Source organism: Chamaea fasciata, unplaced genomic scaffold, assembly GCF_029207755.1.
Source record: "Chamaea fasciata isolate MVZ Bird 193981 ecotype frontalis unplaced genomic scaffold, bChaFas1.0.hap1 SCAF_3, whole genome shotgun sequence".
NCBI classification, from domain to species: domain Eukaryota; kingdom Metazoa; phylum Chordata; class Aves; order Passeriformes; family Sylviidae; genus Chamaea; species Chamaea fasciata.
In genome coordinates, this window is record NW_027094088.1 from 73000246 (window position 1) to 73021251 (window position 21006).

Here is a 21006-nt window from a genome sequence, read left to right on the forward strand (position 1 = left end):
CTTGGTTTCTCCCTACTGAAGTTACCTTTCTGTGTCAGGAATGCATTTGGCTCCAAGGAAGCAGCTGAGGGCAGAATGAATCACTCTGGAGTGTTCAGCAATTTCAAAACAAGCAAGAGTGCTTCTTTGAGTGAAGTCAGAGGTTTTGGGGAGGGCTTTTTCTCAGTTAACAGTCATTTATTTAGTCAGCCAGTTTGGATCATTTTTTAATATTTCAGGAGTTTAGTCCAGTGATTAGGAGCAGCCAAGCAACATATAGTCAGTAATGAAAATATTGAGTTTGGATAATTACATAGTGGATATTGGCAAAAATAATTTCCTGACGCTTTTTGGTAAATCCATTTCCTATGTGGTATGATGCACAATTTAATTTACCACATAGAATAGCAAGAAGTTGTTTCATCAGCCTCCTGTGCACATACCTATTCAGAAGCAGCAGATTTGAACTAGTTTCGTTTTACATCTAAATGTCACTCCTAAGCTAACAAAAGGAATAAACCAATAAAAAACATTGCTTTCTATACACAGGTGAAAATGTGTTACTAAAAACTCACAATTGGGCTGTTTGTTTCTCCTGTTATGGTCAGCTGCTGTATCCCATTCTTTACTTTCTGGATTTTCCTTGCTCAATAGAGCTCTGGGCCAAAAGCTTACTGATTCTTAACTCAAATAAATCTCTTCAAAATGCCAGGTGCCTCAAGCCACATACGGGGCAGGTATGATAGAGCTCATATGGAATACACAAAACATTAAAACTTTAAAAATAAAGGTGTAAAACTTATGAATTGCTTTCCATTGTTTCTTCTAAGTTAAACAGCAGTTGGAGGTACCAGAAAGGATTCAAAGCTCTGGTGAATGAGACAAAAAACAACCCGTGCAGATGCACTTCTCAAATGAAGAGAAGACAAACAAATAGATGATAAGCATGCATATCCTTGGGGGCAGGTAGCAAGTTGAGCATGCTTTGCATAAACTAGTATTTCCAATGTTTATAGAAGTCATTAATTAGTATTTACAAGTACTGGTGTGTAGTTAGCGTGACTGAACCAGCTTTTAAATCTGTATATTGTTATGTAGGGACAACATACAATATGAAACCATCTCTACTCCAGTGTTAATAACTAATATAACCTGTGTGAATGGTAAATATCATAGTGCTCAGTAATTAGAAATTGCCTGTACCAGTTTATCTCTAAAATACTCAAAACCTAGGAAATCGTATCTAGCAGAAAAGCCTACATGAGGAAATGGTGTAAGTTTGAAGTTAAGTGTTTGAAAATTAGGAAGTGATAAACAATTGTCATTGTAGCCTTCATGAGTTTTCTTACTCATCATCTTAAATTGCATGTGATAAAATGAGGGATGGATGTGGAATGAAAAAAGGATAAAGGTAATTTATATTAGATATAAGTCTAGATTTCATTGTAATGGGTGGTCTTTTAAGTATACTAGAAGATTGTCTCAGACAGAAAGGTCATCATAACTTTATCTGAGATGGAAAAAAAGCTTAGAAGGGTCAAAGTCAATAGGGTATACAAGGCCAAAGTAATGCAGAAAACCTATATTGTACATTCTACAGACCGAAATACATTTTTTATACATCCAAACAAATATTTGGTTTATACATTATTGTCTCTTTGGCAGATGTGCTGCAGATGATGGGGCGTGCTGGCAGACCACAGTTCGATGACCAAGGAAAAGCTGTCATTCTAGTTCATGATATTAAGAAAGACTTCTACAAAAAATTCCTTTATGAACCTTTCCCAGTGGAATCAAGGTAAATTTAAAGCAATCAGAAAAGTTGATCAAACCATAAATAATACTATAAATGAGGGATAGAGGAAAGGGAAACAAAATTCCTGTGCTGGTTAAGTCCTAAGCACTGGGGTCAAGAGGAAGCCAATTTAAAAAAAAGAAATTACCCATCTTTATGTAGAAAAATCTTTTCTTCCATGAGTTTTGAAGCACTGCTGAGCTCATCTGTCCATTCCCAAATAATACCACAAATGCCTCTCCATTTTGGGGTGTTGTCTCAGACATGTGAAAGCACAAACTGTTCTTCAAGACCAGTGTTGTAGGGCAGCCATCCATGATCCTCAGAACCCTCTTTGAAGTTCTCTGACAAGTTACAAATAGGAAAAATACAAGGTGAGTTTCTAGCACTTTTTACCTAGAATATTTGTATCATTGTAGATATCACATTTGTGAAAATCTCAAAAGTTCAAGAAGTTCAAGTTTACATGGTATAAACTTTTAGTAATACAATTTTAACATGTTTTTCCCTATAAAATTGCAAGATTTTTGTGAGAAGTGTAGAAACATCACCATTTTGCAGTTTCTTGGAACCTAGTGGATGCAAAATTTGCTGTCCAGCATAATGTAATTTGTGCCTTGGTTTGGGTATTTTTAATATATTTAGTTATTCAGTGAGAAGCCAAACTAGTTACATTTGTCTCCTGTAGAGGAATGTCTCATGGAGCAATGTTCAGACATCTAATACAGCATGAACATTACTGAAAGCTTTTCTCAGTGGCGAAGAATTCACAGTATTGTTCTCCTAAGGAAACTTTATCCCTCAACATAAGTGATAATGGGACCTCTATCTGCTCAGGAAACTTGTAGGAGTTTGAGAGTCTGTAATCCACCTTTGAAATGTAGTTGAAATGGGCTGGTGTATTTGAAAGTTAATTTCGGTGGTGCACAGACAGACATACAATTTTTGCAAACAAAGAATGTGGAAACATACACTTCATTTCCTTAGGAAACCACACTTCTTTTTAAAATAGATATTGCACTTAGTACAAAAGTCTAGTTGTTGTTCTTCAAAATGATAGCTAATAGGTGAGGAGAGTGGTATGTTTAAATGTTGATATATCAAGACTGCATGGCATTAGCAGAAACTAGGAAATATCTCGATTCCTTGGGAAGTGGTGTTTCTAAAGAAAGAAATTATATCATCAATATAAGAGTAGTAATCACACCTTTGTTCATTGTTGGAAGACTATAAATAGTCTATATTACTAGTAGCTCTGTGTGTTTATATTTACTTTGTAGTTCTGATATATTCTATCTTTTATTATAAAAAAAGAATATTTGATAAATTTGCAGATGAGTTGCGTATTAATGACAATCTTGTTAAATTCTCTGTAGGTTGTGAACTATATAACTTAGGTTTGTCTTGGTCTCTTTTGTGATCGAGTATTTCATAACTTCAAAGAGATACTGGTTGGGGTTTTGGGGAGGTTTTTAGTTTTGGAATGCTTCCCCATCTGTTTTACCAAAGAGCGGATTTATCAGTTTTGTGTAGTATTTCCAATTTGTAAAAGGAAACTTCACATTTTTTTAATTAATGTCTTTTCTAAAAGCCATTGTCTACTTATTAGTTGTAAGACTCAAGTACTCAACTCCTAACAGTCCTTGTGCTCTCACTGATCAGGGGCCTGAAACACAGCACATTACAAACAAAAGAAAATCCAGAATTCCATTATTGTGGAATAGCTATTGAATAGTCTGTCCAGTTTCTGTTGGGCAATTCGTGTAGAGTGTCTGCAGTTCTGACCCTTAGAAGCATGCAGTCACCAGTACAGAGCAGTAAAACAGCTACTCATGCCAGATTATTCTTTACTTTTAGCAACAGGAAAAGAACATTGGGAGAAGAAAAAGGATATAACAGAAGAAAAATTAGATTGAACCTTAAGGATATTTGCTATTCTCTGAACTCTAGCCAGGCATGATCTCATTAGATACCCTAATGGAGGTCTTTGTTCTGTTTAATGACTGAGTATTCTTTTTTTTTAAGAATCATTTTAAGCTGCTTTTATTATTCTGAGTTTAAATCTTTCTGGGTAAAAGTAGCTGCTCTTCTTTTTGTTGTTGTGTTTTTTTTACATTGGATGAAGATGAGGCAAAATCTGGGGGAAGCAGTTTTGATGTATTTTTAATAGCCCTGAAGTATTTGTCAAGTATTAGCTAAGCTATTGCCACTGTTTCATTTCCTGTTTGTCTTTCCATATGATTCTCTATTGGATTAAATCAGCATGATCATATGGTCAACATACAATATTCAGAAGTTACCATTGAGTAGCTCCATCTGAATATGTTCCATGAATGACTTAAACTTGTGCATTCTTGGTCCAATCAAAAAATAATTTGAGCTTCATTCCACTATCATGTAAAGAAGATGACTGACCTTGCAATTACATTACCCCTTCTTCCCCTTTTCTCTTTTACTGGAAGATAAATATATAATATTTTCAGATTAAAAGTAATAAACCTTTTAATGGACAACGCTACAAAATATATTACCTGTCTTTATGATTATAAAGTCAGCTAAATCCTTTTGTTTCCTGTTCTTCAGCTTGTTAGAGGTGCTGGCTGACCACTTGAACGCTGAAATTGCTGCTGGAACTATTACGTCTAAGCAGGATGCAATGGATTATATCACCTGGACTTACTTTTTTCGTCGACTTATAATGAACCCAACGTGAGTATACAGTATAAATGCAATTTAATCTCAAGGTAACTTGAGGTTAGAGTTGATCCAAAGGTGATCTGTCTGCTGTTGGAACCTAGAATACTTAGCAGTCTCCAGTGTAGGAGCATTACTGGCCCACATGCGGATTAAAACTTGTGTGGACATATTTTTTATAATTTTTTCTCTAAATAGAAATGCATTTTTTGCAGATAACTTTACAACTTAGTTACAGCAATAAAATAACCCTATTGGAGAGGGCTACATCAGCATCCCTAAAATAAAATTCCAGATTATCACATGCCTTCAGGTATTGTATTTATAATGCTTTATATCACTTTTTTTTTAGCTACCACATTGATATGTTCTGCTCATTTTGTTTAGAAAATTTATTAAGACTTGGACTTTCCTAATAAATGAGAGAATAACTATCAGCTGTTTCTCTGTGATAACGTTTGCTTTCATTAGGGTATCCTGGTGAAACCATGTGTGCAATATTTTCAATGATTGCTATCATCCTGCCTAGACCCAGCTGGTATACAGATCATTCTGAGCTGCTCCACCAATATAGCCTGCTTTTGCCACAGCACTCTTTTGGGTAAATGGTATGTTACCTCTCACATGATCATTCACCCACTAGAATAATGTGGCAAATAATGAATTAACCATTTAGATCACTAAGTATTTCTTGATGTACTCCAGTGTGTTGTATTTCTGAAATCATTTTAATGTCCGTAGCATATGGCCAGATTTTCTGCTGGGTACTTTATGGGCAAGTGCTGCTGGGAGCCTGCAGGTGATAAAATAATTGCCTTAAATTCTTTTTATGTCTTTATTAGTTTTTAATTCTGCATCTAGTCCTATGCTGAGAAGCTCCCATAAAACAAACAGAATTTCTGTCTAGTCTTCTTGGGAAATAAAAAATGCAGAGCATTAGAACTGTAAACTAAAGAAAGCATTTTCAATTTTCTCACTTCATGACTAACACAATGTATATTATGGGGACAGTATTTCTCCTCTGAGAGTTGAATTACGATTTTTTGAATGTTAGATTTTATTTTTTTTATTACAAAGAATAAGTACTGCTAAAAAGTCTTGCTCTTGGATTGCTTTGGTAAAGTGCTGTAGTTGATTTGGTTTTGGTGAGCTTTGATCATGTGGTATCTGCAGTAGGTACGTTTTTTTAAGACAGAACATATATACCAAAGGTAAGTGTAGAATATAGAAATATTGTTTGATTTAATAGGCAATCTCTTCCCAATATAGAAGAAGATTTCCACTTGAGTATGAAGTTGGCACATTGACTGCTGGCCATTTTTTCTCTGCATAAAGTTTCTTTGTTGTCATGGACAGCTTAATCTGGAGTTATCATAATTTCAACTTCAAAGCAAAAGTTCTGCTATTCTGAGGTGGGAAGAAAGTTGGGGGTGGGTGAGAAGGAAAAAAAAGCACTTCATAATGAGATGTAGAGTCTTTGTAGGGAGAACCAAGATGAACAGATCTTGACTAGTCATGCCCATAATGGCAGGATAGGAAGGACTAATGAGTTTCTAATGAAACTGGAGTCTTGCATTGGAACACCGCACACACAGGTTGGAACAGTTGACAAGTTGAGCTCTTTATCCACATGGGTACCCAGCATTCCATCTGTATTTAGTCATGCAGGGAGAAAAATTAAGGATATTATTTACTCTGTCAAAGTTTGTCAAATCATTTCTAGACGCCAAGCACAAATGTAACAGATGTGCATGCATTCCATTCTTTGACATGATAACAGTATCAAGTTTCATCCAGAGTTACTAAACTTAGTAGTTTTCCTGGACATACTATCTGTGGTGTTTTCAGACCTCCTGAAAGCCAAGCAAGCAGTTCCAGCGTGGTCAGTGTTTGAATGAGATACATCCAAGGAAAGCAAGAGTGTAACAAACACGATTCAGTGATTGTTGAGATAACTCTGAATAAGTTGCATTATGGTAATTGAGTTTACTGTGCCATAATACAGCATGTGAAATTATTGATATTATCAGACAAAAGCTATTTGTGGCCCTTAAAAATCCAAAGACTTTAGGGTTTAGGTGGGCTTTTTTTTTTTTTTTTTTTCAAAAGAATAAGAGCACAATTGCTGGGTTTTGGTTTAGTTGGTTATGCAATACCCATTCCTTGTTGCTTGTCAGAAGTGTTCTTTATCGTGTCCTGCCTCAAAGCAGTTTTGTTGACTTCCTCTCCACTGTGAAACGAGAACTATTTTCCAGACAGCAGGTGATTGTATCTTAGTGGTGAATAAGTAATTCCCATGTGCATGATTAGGAAATTGCCTTGGGAATCATTGGCATAAAAATCACTGCATGTGATGCTGTAAATCCCCAAAATAATGGGCTTAGATAATATGCAGAAGATTTATATTCTCATTTATTGCCAGTTTTAGCTACTTGTATATTAAAGCTGCATAAACAAATGTAGGATCATCCTATTCCCATCCAGTATCATAAAATGCCTTACTGAATGCCTACAATTTGTACTATTGAAGTAATGGTAACCTACCTTTGTTGTGAGATAGAGATCCAAGTATGTTTTTTCTCTAAGTATCCAGGTTTCTTCTAAACATGAAGTCATCATGAAAGTTTTCCTGGCAAACTTGAGATAATTTGTTAAACTTGTGATGATGTTTGTTTTAAGGGTGTGGAAATAAAATACTCCTTTTCATCAAACCATTTTAATTTTCTTGTTTGATGAACCCCTGCATCTCAAACTCTATGGAATGGGTTTTAACTGTCTAGATAAGAGGTGTAATTGAGCTGTTGCTTTGGGGAAGGAGAGTAGCTGAGTGCTGATTTTGTTCAGATGCATGACAAATAGTCACACTCGTCCTGTTCAGAAGATGATATGTGAATGACAGGGGTGGTCCAAATGAAATGTTTATCAAAGTGTTTCAGTCTCCATACCCAGAGTTTCTTCCCTGTTCTTCCCTTCTCTCAAAACAGCTAAACCTAAATGCAGAGCTTTTCGAATTTGATTGTTAAGTCACAGTTTCTGTATTACTTCAGTCAAGCAGTGCAACGTCTACTCCTTTCCACACAGAGCTGTAGTCACTGTGTTCTTAGTCAAGGTCATAATCACACAGATCAGCAAAGGGCCCTGTTCTTTGCAAGGGGCTGCTTTGACAGGCTCATCTATCTCCATTCCTTGGCTGAAGTGCCTTGATTATTTATTTTTTTTCCCTTCTAAAAGATTAAAATTGCGACTTTCTGTAAAAGAGAAATTGCTATGAGAAACATTTTCTGTAAATCAGATCGTGATATTTTCCAGATACATGTGCAGTAAAAGAGAAATAGAAATTTACAACATATGTAAAATTAAGCAGAATCAGCTTTCATTTGGAAAGTTAATTTTTAGATATCCTGAGAGCACACATCACGTCACTATTAAAATGTGCATGGCTATTTATGTATTTATATGAGAGTGTGTCTGTGTATATGTGCACACTTACAAAACCGGTTTTCTATGCAAATTCCTTGTGAAAACCTGAAAAAAATATTTTATTACTTCATTTCAAGAATTATTATTAAGGGGTTTTTTTCACCTGATAGAAGTTTCACCAAGTTTTTTGGAGTGAATGAATAAAGCAGCACTAATTATAATCTCTGACTGATGATGCCCTTATCATACATTTGTGTTTTACTTTAAATTTAATTTTTCTCATTATGATTAGCTGAGCATGTGAATAAAACATATGAATACAAATTATGGTTAGATACTGGTCCAATATATTTTCTGCTGTTATGATGACAGGTAATGTCATGGTAGAAGTCAGTCAGAATGGAATACCTGTGTATTTTGGTGACAAAATCACAGTTATTCAGAATTTTATGGTTAATTGGGAATTGTGTCAGAAGATTACTGAAAAAGGTAACATCACCTAAGATTAAGAGATAAAATTGAAAATTTTGACAGTAGCTAAACTAGCAGAAGCTAAAATGGACAAGTATATTGCACTGCAGTGATTCCTAATATCCATATTTTGAATTGGTAAAAAGGTATTTCACAAAGGACCTCGCAAAAGGACTCTTCCTTTTACAATGATATTTAGACCTATATGCATCTACAGATATATGTACATGTATATATATTTAATAAGTGACAGCTCTGGGCATTATTATGAATTTCATAAGCAGTTTTTTCTTTGGAATTATTAGGATCACAGTGATGTGAAAAGTACAGGAATGTAGTTCACAGTATAGTTTTACCAAATATTCAGACAAATAAAGATTTCCTGAGTCTGTCAGACAGGGAAGCTCTGGGCTGCTTAGTATTTGAACAGCTTCCTGCTTCCCAGTCTGCTGCAATCTTAGGTGAGAATACAAAGCTGAAGACTGCATCTCCCCATCCAGAAAGGAAATTCACATAATTGTCTTCCTACTCTTGAAAATTATTTACCTGTGCAAATTGTCTGTTGGAATATATGATAAGAAAAAGAAAAATCTTACCAATATATGAACAAATTTATGTGTGCCTATTGCCTTTCATTTCTCATTAATGCATCTTGAGACATAAACTGTCTTGCAAGTGATATAATTAGAAGCACTGATGTGGGGGTAAATACTTTGCTGTTGTCAGAGAAATTGAACTTGGTTTTGTTCTTCTTAAACGACCACAATATGCAGTATGCTAGAAGTTGATTAAAGATAGCAATGTATCTGTTTGCCTACCTGGCATACCCAAATACATGGATGCAAGAAAACATGGTAGAGGTAAAATACAGGGTGACATTACTGTCTGCAGCGTTTGTGCACTCTGTAATGCCTTTTTGCAAGCCAGTCACGGACTCCAGAGTCAGTCAGTAATGCCTTAACAACAGAAGTGAGTCGGTACTTTGGGTCATATCTCTCTCTGGCCATGAAGGTTCATCAGTTGTGCCATATACTCTGTTCCATTTCCATGGTGCTATTTGAAGATGGCAGCTGCTGAAGCTGACGGGAGTAAATATAAATGATGACTGCAGTAAAGGGACCTAGAAAAAAATTACTATCTATGCTCCCCCATACTTGTTCACAACAAAATTCTGCTTTCAGAACTGTAAAAACTCAGAAAGCACACTTTCTTGCTATCAAGTGGATGCTGTGGATTTGCTGTTTTGTGCATTTGTTTCAAAAGACCTACTGACTAGCAAGTTTCTTCTTTAATATTTTTGACTGACTCTTGTCACCGATTTTCATTATGTGTGTCACTATTACCACCGTATAATCTGAACATAAAAAACATGGTGCTGTAACAAATGACTCCACAGCATTGACAGTTATAGCAGGACCATTTCAAGGCTGATGAAAAATTTCCCAGAGAGATCTCAGGTCAGGTTTACATAAGCTAAACAGGAAATGATTGCCACCATTCACATTAAATCCTAAATGTTTTGTGTAACTTCATCTGCATTTTATGTTCCTGCACGTCTCTCTGTCTCTCTCAGCTGATGGAATTCCACACTTCCTTAGATTAGAAAAATAAGTTCATGTTTCAGTTTGTTGTTCTTGCTAAGCTCTACAAGGGTTTGAGATTTTTAAATATGTTATTTAATAGATAATAAAAAGTTCCTTCAGCTTTTGATTGTTCAAATTTTACATACTTTGTAAATTTTTATGATACCTAGGGGTTTGTTACTGCTTTTTCCCTATGGACTACTAATGGAAGTTAGCCTGTCTAGCCCATGTGCTAGATGTTGTTAGGCTAAAACTGCCTTTGACTTTCACACCTCTCAGGGGACGAGTAATTGTTGTGTTCAAACAGCCTGTAATTGTGATCCCGCTGGCTTTCTCAGTACGCTTCTGGCTATTAGAATCATTAAACAACTCAGCACCTGTTAACAGCATTGTAAATATTCAACCCTGCTTGTGTGCAGGTTGAGTCCAATATAGAAGAAGGCTTACAGAGCCCAGCCTCATAAATTAGAGCTTCTGACAAGTCAATTATTGTGAAACTGGGCTTCACTGTGAAATAAATGAAATGGTGTGCTGATAAAAAAGTAGGTTGTCTGTTTATAGCAAAGGGGAACTAATGACTAGATGATTCAATGCAGTGAGCATGAAACTGCATTGTTTTTATTCTTTATCTGTAATTAAATAGTTAGGCAATATTGCTTCATAGAGGAACTCACGTATTATGCAGTTTTTAGACTTGGAACATACCAACATGTAGAATTCAACTTGCATTTATTCCTGAGCATTGAAATCTAATGTCATGATACCTCTGTTTTCACTAATGATTTTAACACAGTCTTTCAAGATGAATGGCTTTGATTTTTATTACGGGAAAATGTGCTGAATGACCAAGAAGCTCCTGTGGGTGTGCTCAAAGTTATATCTGCCTCATTACAGACAGTAGTTAAAACATACTGGTACCACTTCACTCAAGATTAAAAACCATTTAAGTTTTTTCTTTACATTGTTTTATTTCCACTAGGCGGCTACATATTTACTCCTTTCACAACAAATCACAAAGAAGCAGGAAATACAAAATTCACAAAAAAAAATTTTAAAGATATTGTAAATTCCTTTATGATGGTGACTTCAGTTAACCGCAGTGAAATATTGCAAATTAGGCAGAGCACAAGAGTACAATCCTATTGGAATTGGTGTCTTACATTACAGTCTTAGGAAAGAATTTCACTGTACTTCCCATGTTCCTTTTTTTGGTTTTATCACTATTTATCATGAATGTTATGGTACTGCAGTTAAAGGTGCTGAAGTTATATGGTGGAAGTCTGAATACCGTGACAACAAAGTACCTTAATTATAGGCATTTCAGAAGCATTCTATTCAATTTAGAGAAATAATAATGAATCATTAGTGGTTTAAGAGTTAAAAAATAGAAAATTTTTTCAGCTCCTTAAACAACTTATTTAGCTAATTTCCTCAATTATTTTCATAAGGTAAACAAAACTTGACAAAGTAATTTCTGCTAATAACCAGAAAATAAATGTGATTGGTGATGTCAGGCAGATAAAATGGGCAGAGAGAAATTTTGACCATTTTGTATTATCGCTATATCACTTAATTTAAAAGGATACTCATGAAATTTAGATTGCATCCAAAACATTATTAGAGTAATTTTTCAACAAATGAGTTTGCTTTGCATGAGGCTAGCTACTATATAAAATATTGTTTTAGTCAATACAAATATTTCTGTTTGTTTGGTTTGGACAATAGGCGTGTTGTAAGTATTTCAGATCATCTCAGCGTGAACCTGCATAAAATGTCACAGAGTTGAATACTCCACTGCCATGTATATTTGCTTTATTGCTGTCTCATGTAGCTGGCTGCTATGAGAACACTTTTTTTAAAATATTTTTCTTATGGTACTACTGGTTTACTCCAACTTTACCCAATTATAAGTGAACATTCAAAGCTTCAGAGAATTAATCTCATCATTTGGAATTAATGGCAAGAGGAAAATATCTGGACATTGCAATACTGCTATTTAGCATTTGGGCTTTTTCAGTTATACTACTGCTTTTTAAAGAGATATGTGGTAAAAACTTTGTTTAAGAAAATAATAATTCAAGTCTTCTTTAGAAGATTCTTGAAATTAGGCAGTTATATAAGGATGTTTGTACCTTATAAAAATTTAATTCCATCCTTCAAAATTTGGAAACAGCAGCATTACAGTAAATGATACAGATTTTAACTCAGAGAATGGGATTCATCTGCCCGAATACACTGTCCACAACCAAACTGGTTGTCTAAAGTTCTCTTTTTTTAATCAGTGAATACATTTCACCTTATCCTGAAGCAGATATTTAAAATACTTCAGATGAATAGCATTCTGCAAGTGCACATTTCTTTCCAGTGGCAGTGAAAGGAGTTTAAAAAAACTAACTCAGGTGCAGCAATAACTTCATAAGATTGACTAAAATGAATCTCAGCACACACTTTTGCAGCCTGTTGTTCACCTGCACAAAATAGCATTGAGAGAACCTACTCTCGATGACAGTGGGATTATTTCAAGTGGGAATCCTGAGTACATCATAACAGTAATAAATTTCAGTAAAGCAAGGCTGGTAGAGCAAAGGAGCATCTTTCATCATTGCACAATCTCAGTAGTCTATTTCTGCCACAGCATTTGACGGAATTAAATGAGCAAGGGCTACCTTTTTTATTCTGCTTTTTAACAATTCAGCAAATCATCAGATTTTAGGTTTGTTTAAATTCTGCTTTGAAATTGTATGGTTTAATTACTCTGCTTGAATTCAAAATTTTAAAACTTTCAAAGCATGCTTAGTTTTTCTTTATTATTCACTGAACTTAATTGTTACTTTCTGATCTGGTGCCTTTACTGAATCGAGGGACGCAAGTTCTTACTGCATTTTTATCTGGAGTAAATGTTCTCCCTGAAATTATGTTGGTTTATATGAGTAAAATCTTTTCATACACCTCAAGCTCTACTGTTAAGGAGTGCAAACTTTAATCACTGTGTCTTTTTTTGTATGCTAACATAAAAAGAAAATATATTTTCACCCACTTTCTAAACATTTTTTCTTCATACAGAGAACTAAGCCATTGTGATGATATAGTTTACCTAAACATTTTGTCTGACGGGGAACATGTGAGGTAACCGCATTAACAAATACCCCATTACTTTTTTTAGCAATTCTAACTTTGAGATAAAATGTCACAGAAATATAGGAACAAACACCAACATCTGGATTGGTTTAGGTTTACTTTTTCAAGAGATGTCACCATATGCCTAGTTTTACTTTCAGAGTTGCAGGATGCAAGGACAGTTGCTGTCCTGGGTGGGCGTTCTTCCTTCATCTTGAAGTTAAAACACAGTTACTTGTGTTAGTGTTGCTTGTTTACTTTAACACTTATCAGGAAAGTGTGCCTGCAGAAGCAGGAAAATTTTCCCACTAATAAAACAGAGCCAGTCCAGTTCTGTTTGTATCAACCTTTTTATTAATAGATGGACAGATTGCCATCTTCCCATATGTACATGCTTGTCTTATGTTGGTTACTCTCACAAACCATTTAAGAATCGTGGATTTCTTGTTAATCTTTATAAAGAACTGTGTTTATTTGTTTAATGTGGATGTTTGCTGTTCCATGTGTTTATTGTAGAAGCCTTTTAAGTTTTCCTAGAAGATGCTGTTAAAAATCTTTAGACTGCAAAAAAATATTCATGTAATGCATCTGCTTTCATTTTATCTAGTTACTATAACTTGGATGATGTGAGCCATGACACCATGAATAAGTACCTCTCAAGCCTTGTTGAGAAATCCCTGTTTGATTTGGAAGGCTCCTACTGTATTGAAGTTGGAGAGGTAAGACTAATCTGTGCCTTACAAGTTTCAGTAAGATACACACTCCTAGAAGCTGTGAACAGCAAGATCCATACTCCTTGATGTGAGATGCTAGAGTTTGTGCATGGAGCTCTTTGTGAGACTTATGTTGAAAACTGTTGTGGCTGAATTACACTGAATTTGGGGTTCTCTCTTAAAAGTAGACAGAACATGTTTCACAGTTATGTAGGAACACATTATACTGAACCACTTGAGAACTCTGTGTGTTTGATTCTTCTAACAGGATAATCGCAGCATTGAGCCCCTGACATACGGCCGTATTGCCTCCTATTACTATTTGAAGCATCCAACCATTGGGATGTTCAAAGATCAGTTGAAAGCTGAAAGCAATATTGAAGAATTGCTCTTAATTCTGACAGTAAGTCCTGATATTTCTTAAAAATACATTTTTTTTACTCTTAAAAACACAAGTATATGAAAAAAGCACACAAAATAAAGAAGAGCCTTTCTGCCCTGATCTCTAATTTAATTTTTTAACTGTTTTGAGTAATATAGATGAATCATTTTTGATGTTTCAAGTGTTTCACCTTACCAGTACATCGAAATTACTTTATACGCTTCTTTCTCTTCTTACATCTCTTTATAATGTGCAGGATCTATACAAGTCTGATATTTATCTTTTCTGAGTTGAGTATATTACCAAAATGCCATAGGAGTCTCTAAGAGGACCATCACTTTGTCCTGCGACAATCTGGAAAATACAGCAGCTTTAGGAAGTAGGGGAAACATATGGGAAACACCTCTTTCATGAAATGTCTGCTTTTCCTTTTCCTAGCCACCTCCCGATCCTTGAGGTCAGGACCTGCAATAACAGCATCTCCCACAGTTAGTCTAGAGACTGTTTAACAGGGAAGTGCAATGCAAGGCCAAAGACACCGTGTATGATGCCCTGTGTTAGTATTGCATTCTCACCATAAAATAATCAGGGTTTACTCCATTTTCCTTTTTAAGTACTTATGTAGTTATAAATATGAATTTTCCTTTTTCAGCATGGTGTAACTCTACTTGTACGAATATATTTCAAAGCAAGAAGTGCCTGAATATTATCCAGGAAAACTTATTTCTACCCCTATACAATTAGAGTCTCTGTTACACTAAATACATTATACAAGTAGCCTAAATTCAGTAATATTCTGATTTCTAAGTGTTAACTTCAAAATTTAAAGTCCCATCTTACAGTATTCATGTATCTTACTTTTGTATTCATTATTGTTTCAGCATGCTGCCAAAACTTCTCTGAGGAGAAATACAAGAAGAAAAGTTAAAATAGTGCTATTCAACAGTTTGCAACTGAACAAAAACTGGTCAGCATTTTATGACACTAGGAAAACCACTTTTCTAGTACAGAGAATTTTCTTCCTGATAAATTTAAAGCACCTGCTGCAAACATTCAGAGTGTTGCAGCTCAGAAATAAAGGCCACAATAATCTTTTGTAATGGAAACTGTTAGACAGCCTAAATAGGGGAATTGCTGTCACTGACCCTGCAGTATCTGTTGTTCTGCTGTCAGAAAACATTGCAATTATATGAAATGAAATTCAGTGTGTTTGGGTGAATTCAAAATGGTAATCATCCACAATACCTAGATATGCTGTATGTAAAATAACTGAAATTTTAAGAATACCCACATGTGAACAGAAGTTAAATAATACAATGCTGAGTATTCAAGAAGAGTGCTTTACTCCAGCTGCTGTCTCTATAAAATTTCCTCTCTAGTGATAATTTTCTGCACCTAGAAATGCCAGGATTTTTTTTCAGACAAATTTGAGTAAGGAAAGTTTGAGATGGCATTTCATAACACTGCCTTAGCTGATGAGCAGGATATGGAAGAGGGATGATAGAAGAACCTAGTTAGTACTGCCTGTTTGAATTTGCCTATTTGAACTGTGTGCATTCATAAATTGCAAAAGTAACTGGCAAATATTTCAATTGTAGATGAAACTTAGGACCCTAATGTTGGGTAGAGATTATAAAAGTTCATTAATTTTGCCTTAAATTTTTCTATTTTTTTTCCTGATAATACAGTTTTCTAAGTTACCAATTTACAATCTCAAGAGGAATGAGAATAAAAATAAAATTACTTAGGGGTCAAAATGTGCTACATGTATCAATTTTAAAGATGAAAAGAATTTACGAATGCTGGATGCCATTAGAGCTGACAGTTCTTGCTTACTTTTTATGTGGATGTTGATTCTCATAATTACTAGTGGAACTACTATTCTGTCTTGTTGGAGATGTAAAATGAAAGGGTTTTTTTCAATCTGATGTAGTGTTGAAAAGAAGTGCCATTTCAACAGTTATTGCCAAGGACATTTTCTTCCCCCTAAACACTGCACATTAATGAGTTTTATAATTACAGCAGTTGCTTCACACCTCTATTGTTAACCAATGACATTACATCTGCCTCACTCCACTGTTGCCCTCCTCCTTCTTATTGAAGCATTTAGCAGTTTTGGCAATAGGGAATTACATGGCATGGGGTAAGTAGTCTAATTAGGTATAAGTGAAAATCCTGAGGGAAAAGGATGTTTAAAAAGTAATTTGAAGAATATCTTAATGATGCTGTAAATGAAAGCTGTAGCAGTAGTACAAAAAGGCCTGTTACCATTACAAAAATAATTATAATTGTGATTATTCTGCTGATCACTCAGTTTTAAAGTTTCAAATTTTGCACTGTGTTTTGTAAGAATAACCATCCAAGCATTTCTCATGCAGTTGCAGGATTTCATAGATGTAACACTTATTATTTGTTGGAGTTTTACCTAAGCTTGCAAACCTTTAGATATTTACAAGTTTCTGGTGTATATAAGGAAGGCAGACACAAACAATTTAAAGAAAGAAAATCCTGATTTTGATTTTTCAAATGAGGTATATATGCCAAATATATAAGTAGCTTGGAGAGGGGCAAAAGTTTGTTTAAAACAAAATGTGGAATAAAGCGAGATTTTGTTCAAGAATTCAGAAATTTAGGATTGTATTAAGGGGGTCAAATCTGAGTTTGATTAAGGGATTTTGAGTTTTAGATTGATATTTCTGCATGTTGAATGGAAGTGTTCAAAATTCAGGATTGATCACCAGTGAATTATCAAGGAATCTTTACAACTCCCATGAAAAAGTAGTTGTGAATCATCCAGTTTCTAGTGTTGGTGGATCTCTCAAAAAGTGACATAATAGCAGGATTTGTTTTCACTTAGTGGAAGACCACTCATAGTCTTCTCCAGTATCTGTTCCTTTCTCTGTTTTTATTTTACCTGTTTATTTTGATCATCCGCCAGCATTTTACAAGATTAAATGATTTTTTTTTTTCCCCAGTCTGGTGTGAGGGTTGAGTATTCGTAATATGACCAGAAGTATGGGACATGGGAACAGCTCCAACAGTCATGTTAGAAATATACAGTAGTAAGTGGTTCGAATAGGTGGGTGAAAATCCCCTCATGGTTTCCCTGCTCCTCTCGGTAAATCTGTACCTGAGATGTTTGAGCTGTCGTGGGTTTGCAGTTTGCAGGTGGAACTTCACATCCAGTTATTTTTGTCACTGGCGTGTGCTAGTAGACTGGTAGATTTTTTCTGAGAGAAAATGTTTGATGTTTTTCCACAGAGCTTTCTTTAAACCTTTCCTAACTGTGCTCAGACAGTAGTAATCCAAATGAGCTTAATCACTGTTGAGTTATGGTGCTTCTTGCATTAAGTATTATTGATGAGAAAGTGTTCATGAATTATTACTGACAGGCTGGATTTCCCTCAGGTGCCTAAAGACTGTTTCCTCTAATTCTGATAATTAGGTGCAGAGATTAAAAAAGAGGTCTAGGTAAAAAACAGTGATAGATACTTTAGGATGATTCTTGTCTTTTTCTGCACAAATGTTTTTAAAATCAAATAGTGATTTCTTGTACCTTGAGGAAAGAAAGTCTTTCTGATTGATCAGGGCTGTGACACTTAGATCCACTAGCTTCATGATTGTTGGTGATTTTTAACTTACCTTGTTATCTGGTTAATATTCCTGTTTACTGATCAAAAAATTTGTCATACCTGTCCATACCAGACAGTGAAGGGGAGAACATCATTCCCATCTTTCATTCCTTGTTTTATCTCCATGTTATCCCTGATTTCTTTTTGTTAAATTCTGCCTACAAAAGAGAACTGGTTGGTTTTCATGTGCCTACTGCTGTCTTTCATGTAAACTGTTTTATAAGAGAGAGGGCTTCTTCTTAGAAGAGGGAGCTTAGAGAGGGAACATGGTATTTTTGTTATAGTGGGGCATACGTGTCTGTCTTTCTGTGTTACAAATATGGACATAGGAGTTTGGTATCCACATGCCTCTATATTCCCAGTATTGCTTTCCGAAAATTGATGTGGTGACACTGGTTTGTATTAGAATAATTTGGAACTCAGCAGAAACTCTGTCATTGTTGGAGTCCCAGACTTGGAAGGTATAAGGAAGAGGTTCATGAAACAGGCACTCTCCATTCAAGGTACACAGATAGCAAATGAGTAGAGTTAGTAATGCCTTATCTGTCTTCCATTGCCTGGTAGATATTGGTACTATGACAACCTAGATAACTCAATTAACCTGTAGCTTTATTTCCTCTTCAACATTGTTGGCAATTCCTGTTACAACCAGGGAAGTATCCAATTCTTTGTGAGTATTTAAACTCTCAGTCTAAAATAATTTTATTTTGTATGGGGATTCTGTTGCTAGTTTGGTTCCCCATGAAGGGGCCACAAAGATTTTTTGACTCATAAACCATTTTTTCAACAGGTCTCCAGTTAAACACCAGGGAAGGAGGAATTAATGCCTTACAAAAATACTGTCAAAAAAAAGAAGCTAATGTGATCTGTTTTGTTTGATATTTTCCCTGCAAGCCATGGCAGAAACATTGATTTTAGGAATTTTTTAAGATATTATATAAGACTGGGTGTCTATTCTTTTGTCATTTCAGAAAAAAATCAGATCACTCTTCCTAAGTCAGTCAGTGTTTACAATTAGTGTAAACTTACATTTGCATTTAATTTAGAAGAAAATACAGGTGCTACTATGATTTTCTTCCAGGCATAAAAGCACAGCAAAACCATATCCATTAAGTTATTCTTTTTAAATATGACATTTCAGTGTCAAGAATAGAAGTATTTTGTAATGTAAAATTTATATCAGATGGAAAGCAATTTGTTACATGCTTGCCTTTAAAGAACTTCCGTATCTGATTTCACATCTATGGTACACTCTCAACAATATGAACATCAGTGCTCTGGCCTCAGCCATTATTCATATTTTAGTAATAGAAGAAATATTTTTGCATATTTTTAACAGAAGTGTTACCTCTTACAATTAAATCTTTTCTTTACAGTAAATCTGGATCAAGGACTGTTCAATGCATAAATTTCATCCTAAACACAGGGATTTCCAGAATAATTTACTTAATTTTTGTATAGTCCGTATTCTCTGGATTTTAACGTGTTAAAACACTTGTGCATCAAGTTCAAGTGGGAACTTGAATCATCTAGATGATATCACAGTGTGTTTAATAGTTTAAATTTGAAAAAGATGCAGGGAATTCATGAAAATAAAATGAAATGCTACAGTGCATTTCAGTAGCATCCAAATTTCATCATCTATATCCAGTATACTCAAAAATATCTTGTACTTAGCAGAAAAAGTACTCGTATGGATACTCACACATTTAATTAGTCTTGATTTTTCTCTAGTCCCAGTAGATGGAGCAGTTTTTAATGTTGCTGTAGTACTTGAATTTAGTAATTTTTTTTTTTCTAACATCATGACAACACTGTTTCCTGGTCTTCTTTTCCCAAATGATTGTTTGAGTTTTAGTTTGAAGGGATAATGTGCTGGCTGTCTTTCCAGGAAAGCACAGTCCATTAGTAAATCAAGTTAACAATGTCCACCAGTGACAGCTAACTCAACATGGCATAAGTCTTCCATTTTTATGGCATCAATAAGAAAGAATTACAGTCAAAACCAGAAAATACAAATCCTTTCCATCTCCAGTGTACATGAATTTTTAACCTCCAATTTATAGGTCTCCTTTTTTTCCCATCCAATCTTCTTATTTAATTTCTGTCATTATATACCAGATTTAAAAAACAAAAAACAACACCACCACCACCTGACTGAATCAATACTCACAAAAGCTAAATTAAAATCTATTTTAAAGTTGTAGCTAAACGTTTCTGACAAACATTTGCCACAATGAAGGCCATAAAACAAGAACTGTTATCTTGGATATAATATGGAGGGGGAGGTTAGTTTTCTTTTCTAATTTGCTTTGATTGCAGTCCAACATTCAAGGAAAGAACTTTTGAAAGTGTATATAGCTGTGGTAGTAGAAAGCAGTAGCCTCAGGCTATATCCCCATTTCAAACACCTGCTTTAGTAACCGCTTCTGTCAGAAAAAAATGAGGAAATAAATTCCTTTAATAGGATGCAGTTACAGTAGCAAACCACTCATGTATACCAATGGAAAGTATTCTGAGAGCCAGGTAGACAGAAGCACTGTCCTGGCTTGCTACTTGCAAAGGTGAACATTGGCTGCCATCTGTGGCAAATTACTGTTTGCCCATGGTAGAAGCAAGTTCAGTGATAGCGAGCTTGGTTTAGGTGAGTGCTCAAAGCTGCATGCAGTTCAACCATGGACCACTTATTTGTTTGTCTGTTTTAGCACAAATGCCTTCTACTTACCGCGTGACAGTTAGAATTGTAGCCACCGTCATGCAAGATTTCAAATTATGCATAGCTGTGTACATACAGCCACTACTTGGCAAAGTATTCATAGAGGAAATTAAATGGCTTTTTTCAGCAGTCTTGTCATATGGCTGTATATTTTCAAATATGCAATATATTTGTTGAAATAATGTTTGTGTTTGTTGAAACAGAACCAAAGTTCTCAAAAACATCTTTATTGTGGTACAGCTGAATGTTTTATAATCCGTAAGGCTGCTTTGATAAATGGTTGTGCATTCTCATGTCCCAAATGCTTCAGCAGGAAGTCTTACAAGCTCAGGATATCTTTAGCAAGTCAGTTCAAGTTCTACCTGCTTTATTCTTCCCAATTTGTAGTTGAAGCAGGATAAGCAAATTTAGGACTTCTGCACCCTGCTGATCTTTCATCTTCACTGGCTTCTAGATAATGCCTTTGCCTTTGATAGATTTATACAATTGTACTGTAAGTTATAA

General features: G+C 35.0%; 1 protein-coding gene across 1 annotated transcript in view; it reads left to right on the plus strand.

Annotated features, from left to right (window-relative positions):
• The window catches only part of ASCC3 (activating signal cointegrator 1 complex subunit 3), a 254485-nt gene that overhangs the window by 200504 nt on the left and 32975 nt on the right, over nt 1-21006 (plus strand). Inside the window, exons 33-36 of the mRNA XM_066179496.1 lie at nt 1645-1777; nt 4358-4483; nt 13667-13778; nt 14041-14175. Coding sequence (XP_066035593.1) covers nt 1645-1777; nt 4358-4483; nt 13667-13778; nt 14041-14175 — 506 coding nt within the window. The remainder of the gene's footprint in view (nt 1-1644; nt 1778-4357; nt 4484-13666; nt 13779-14040; nt 14176-21006) is intronic.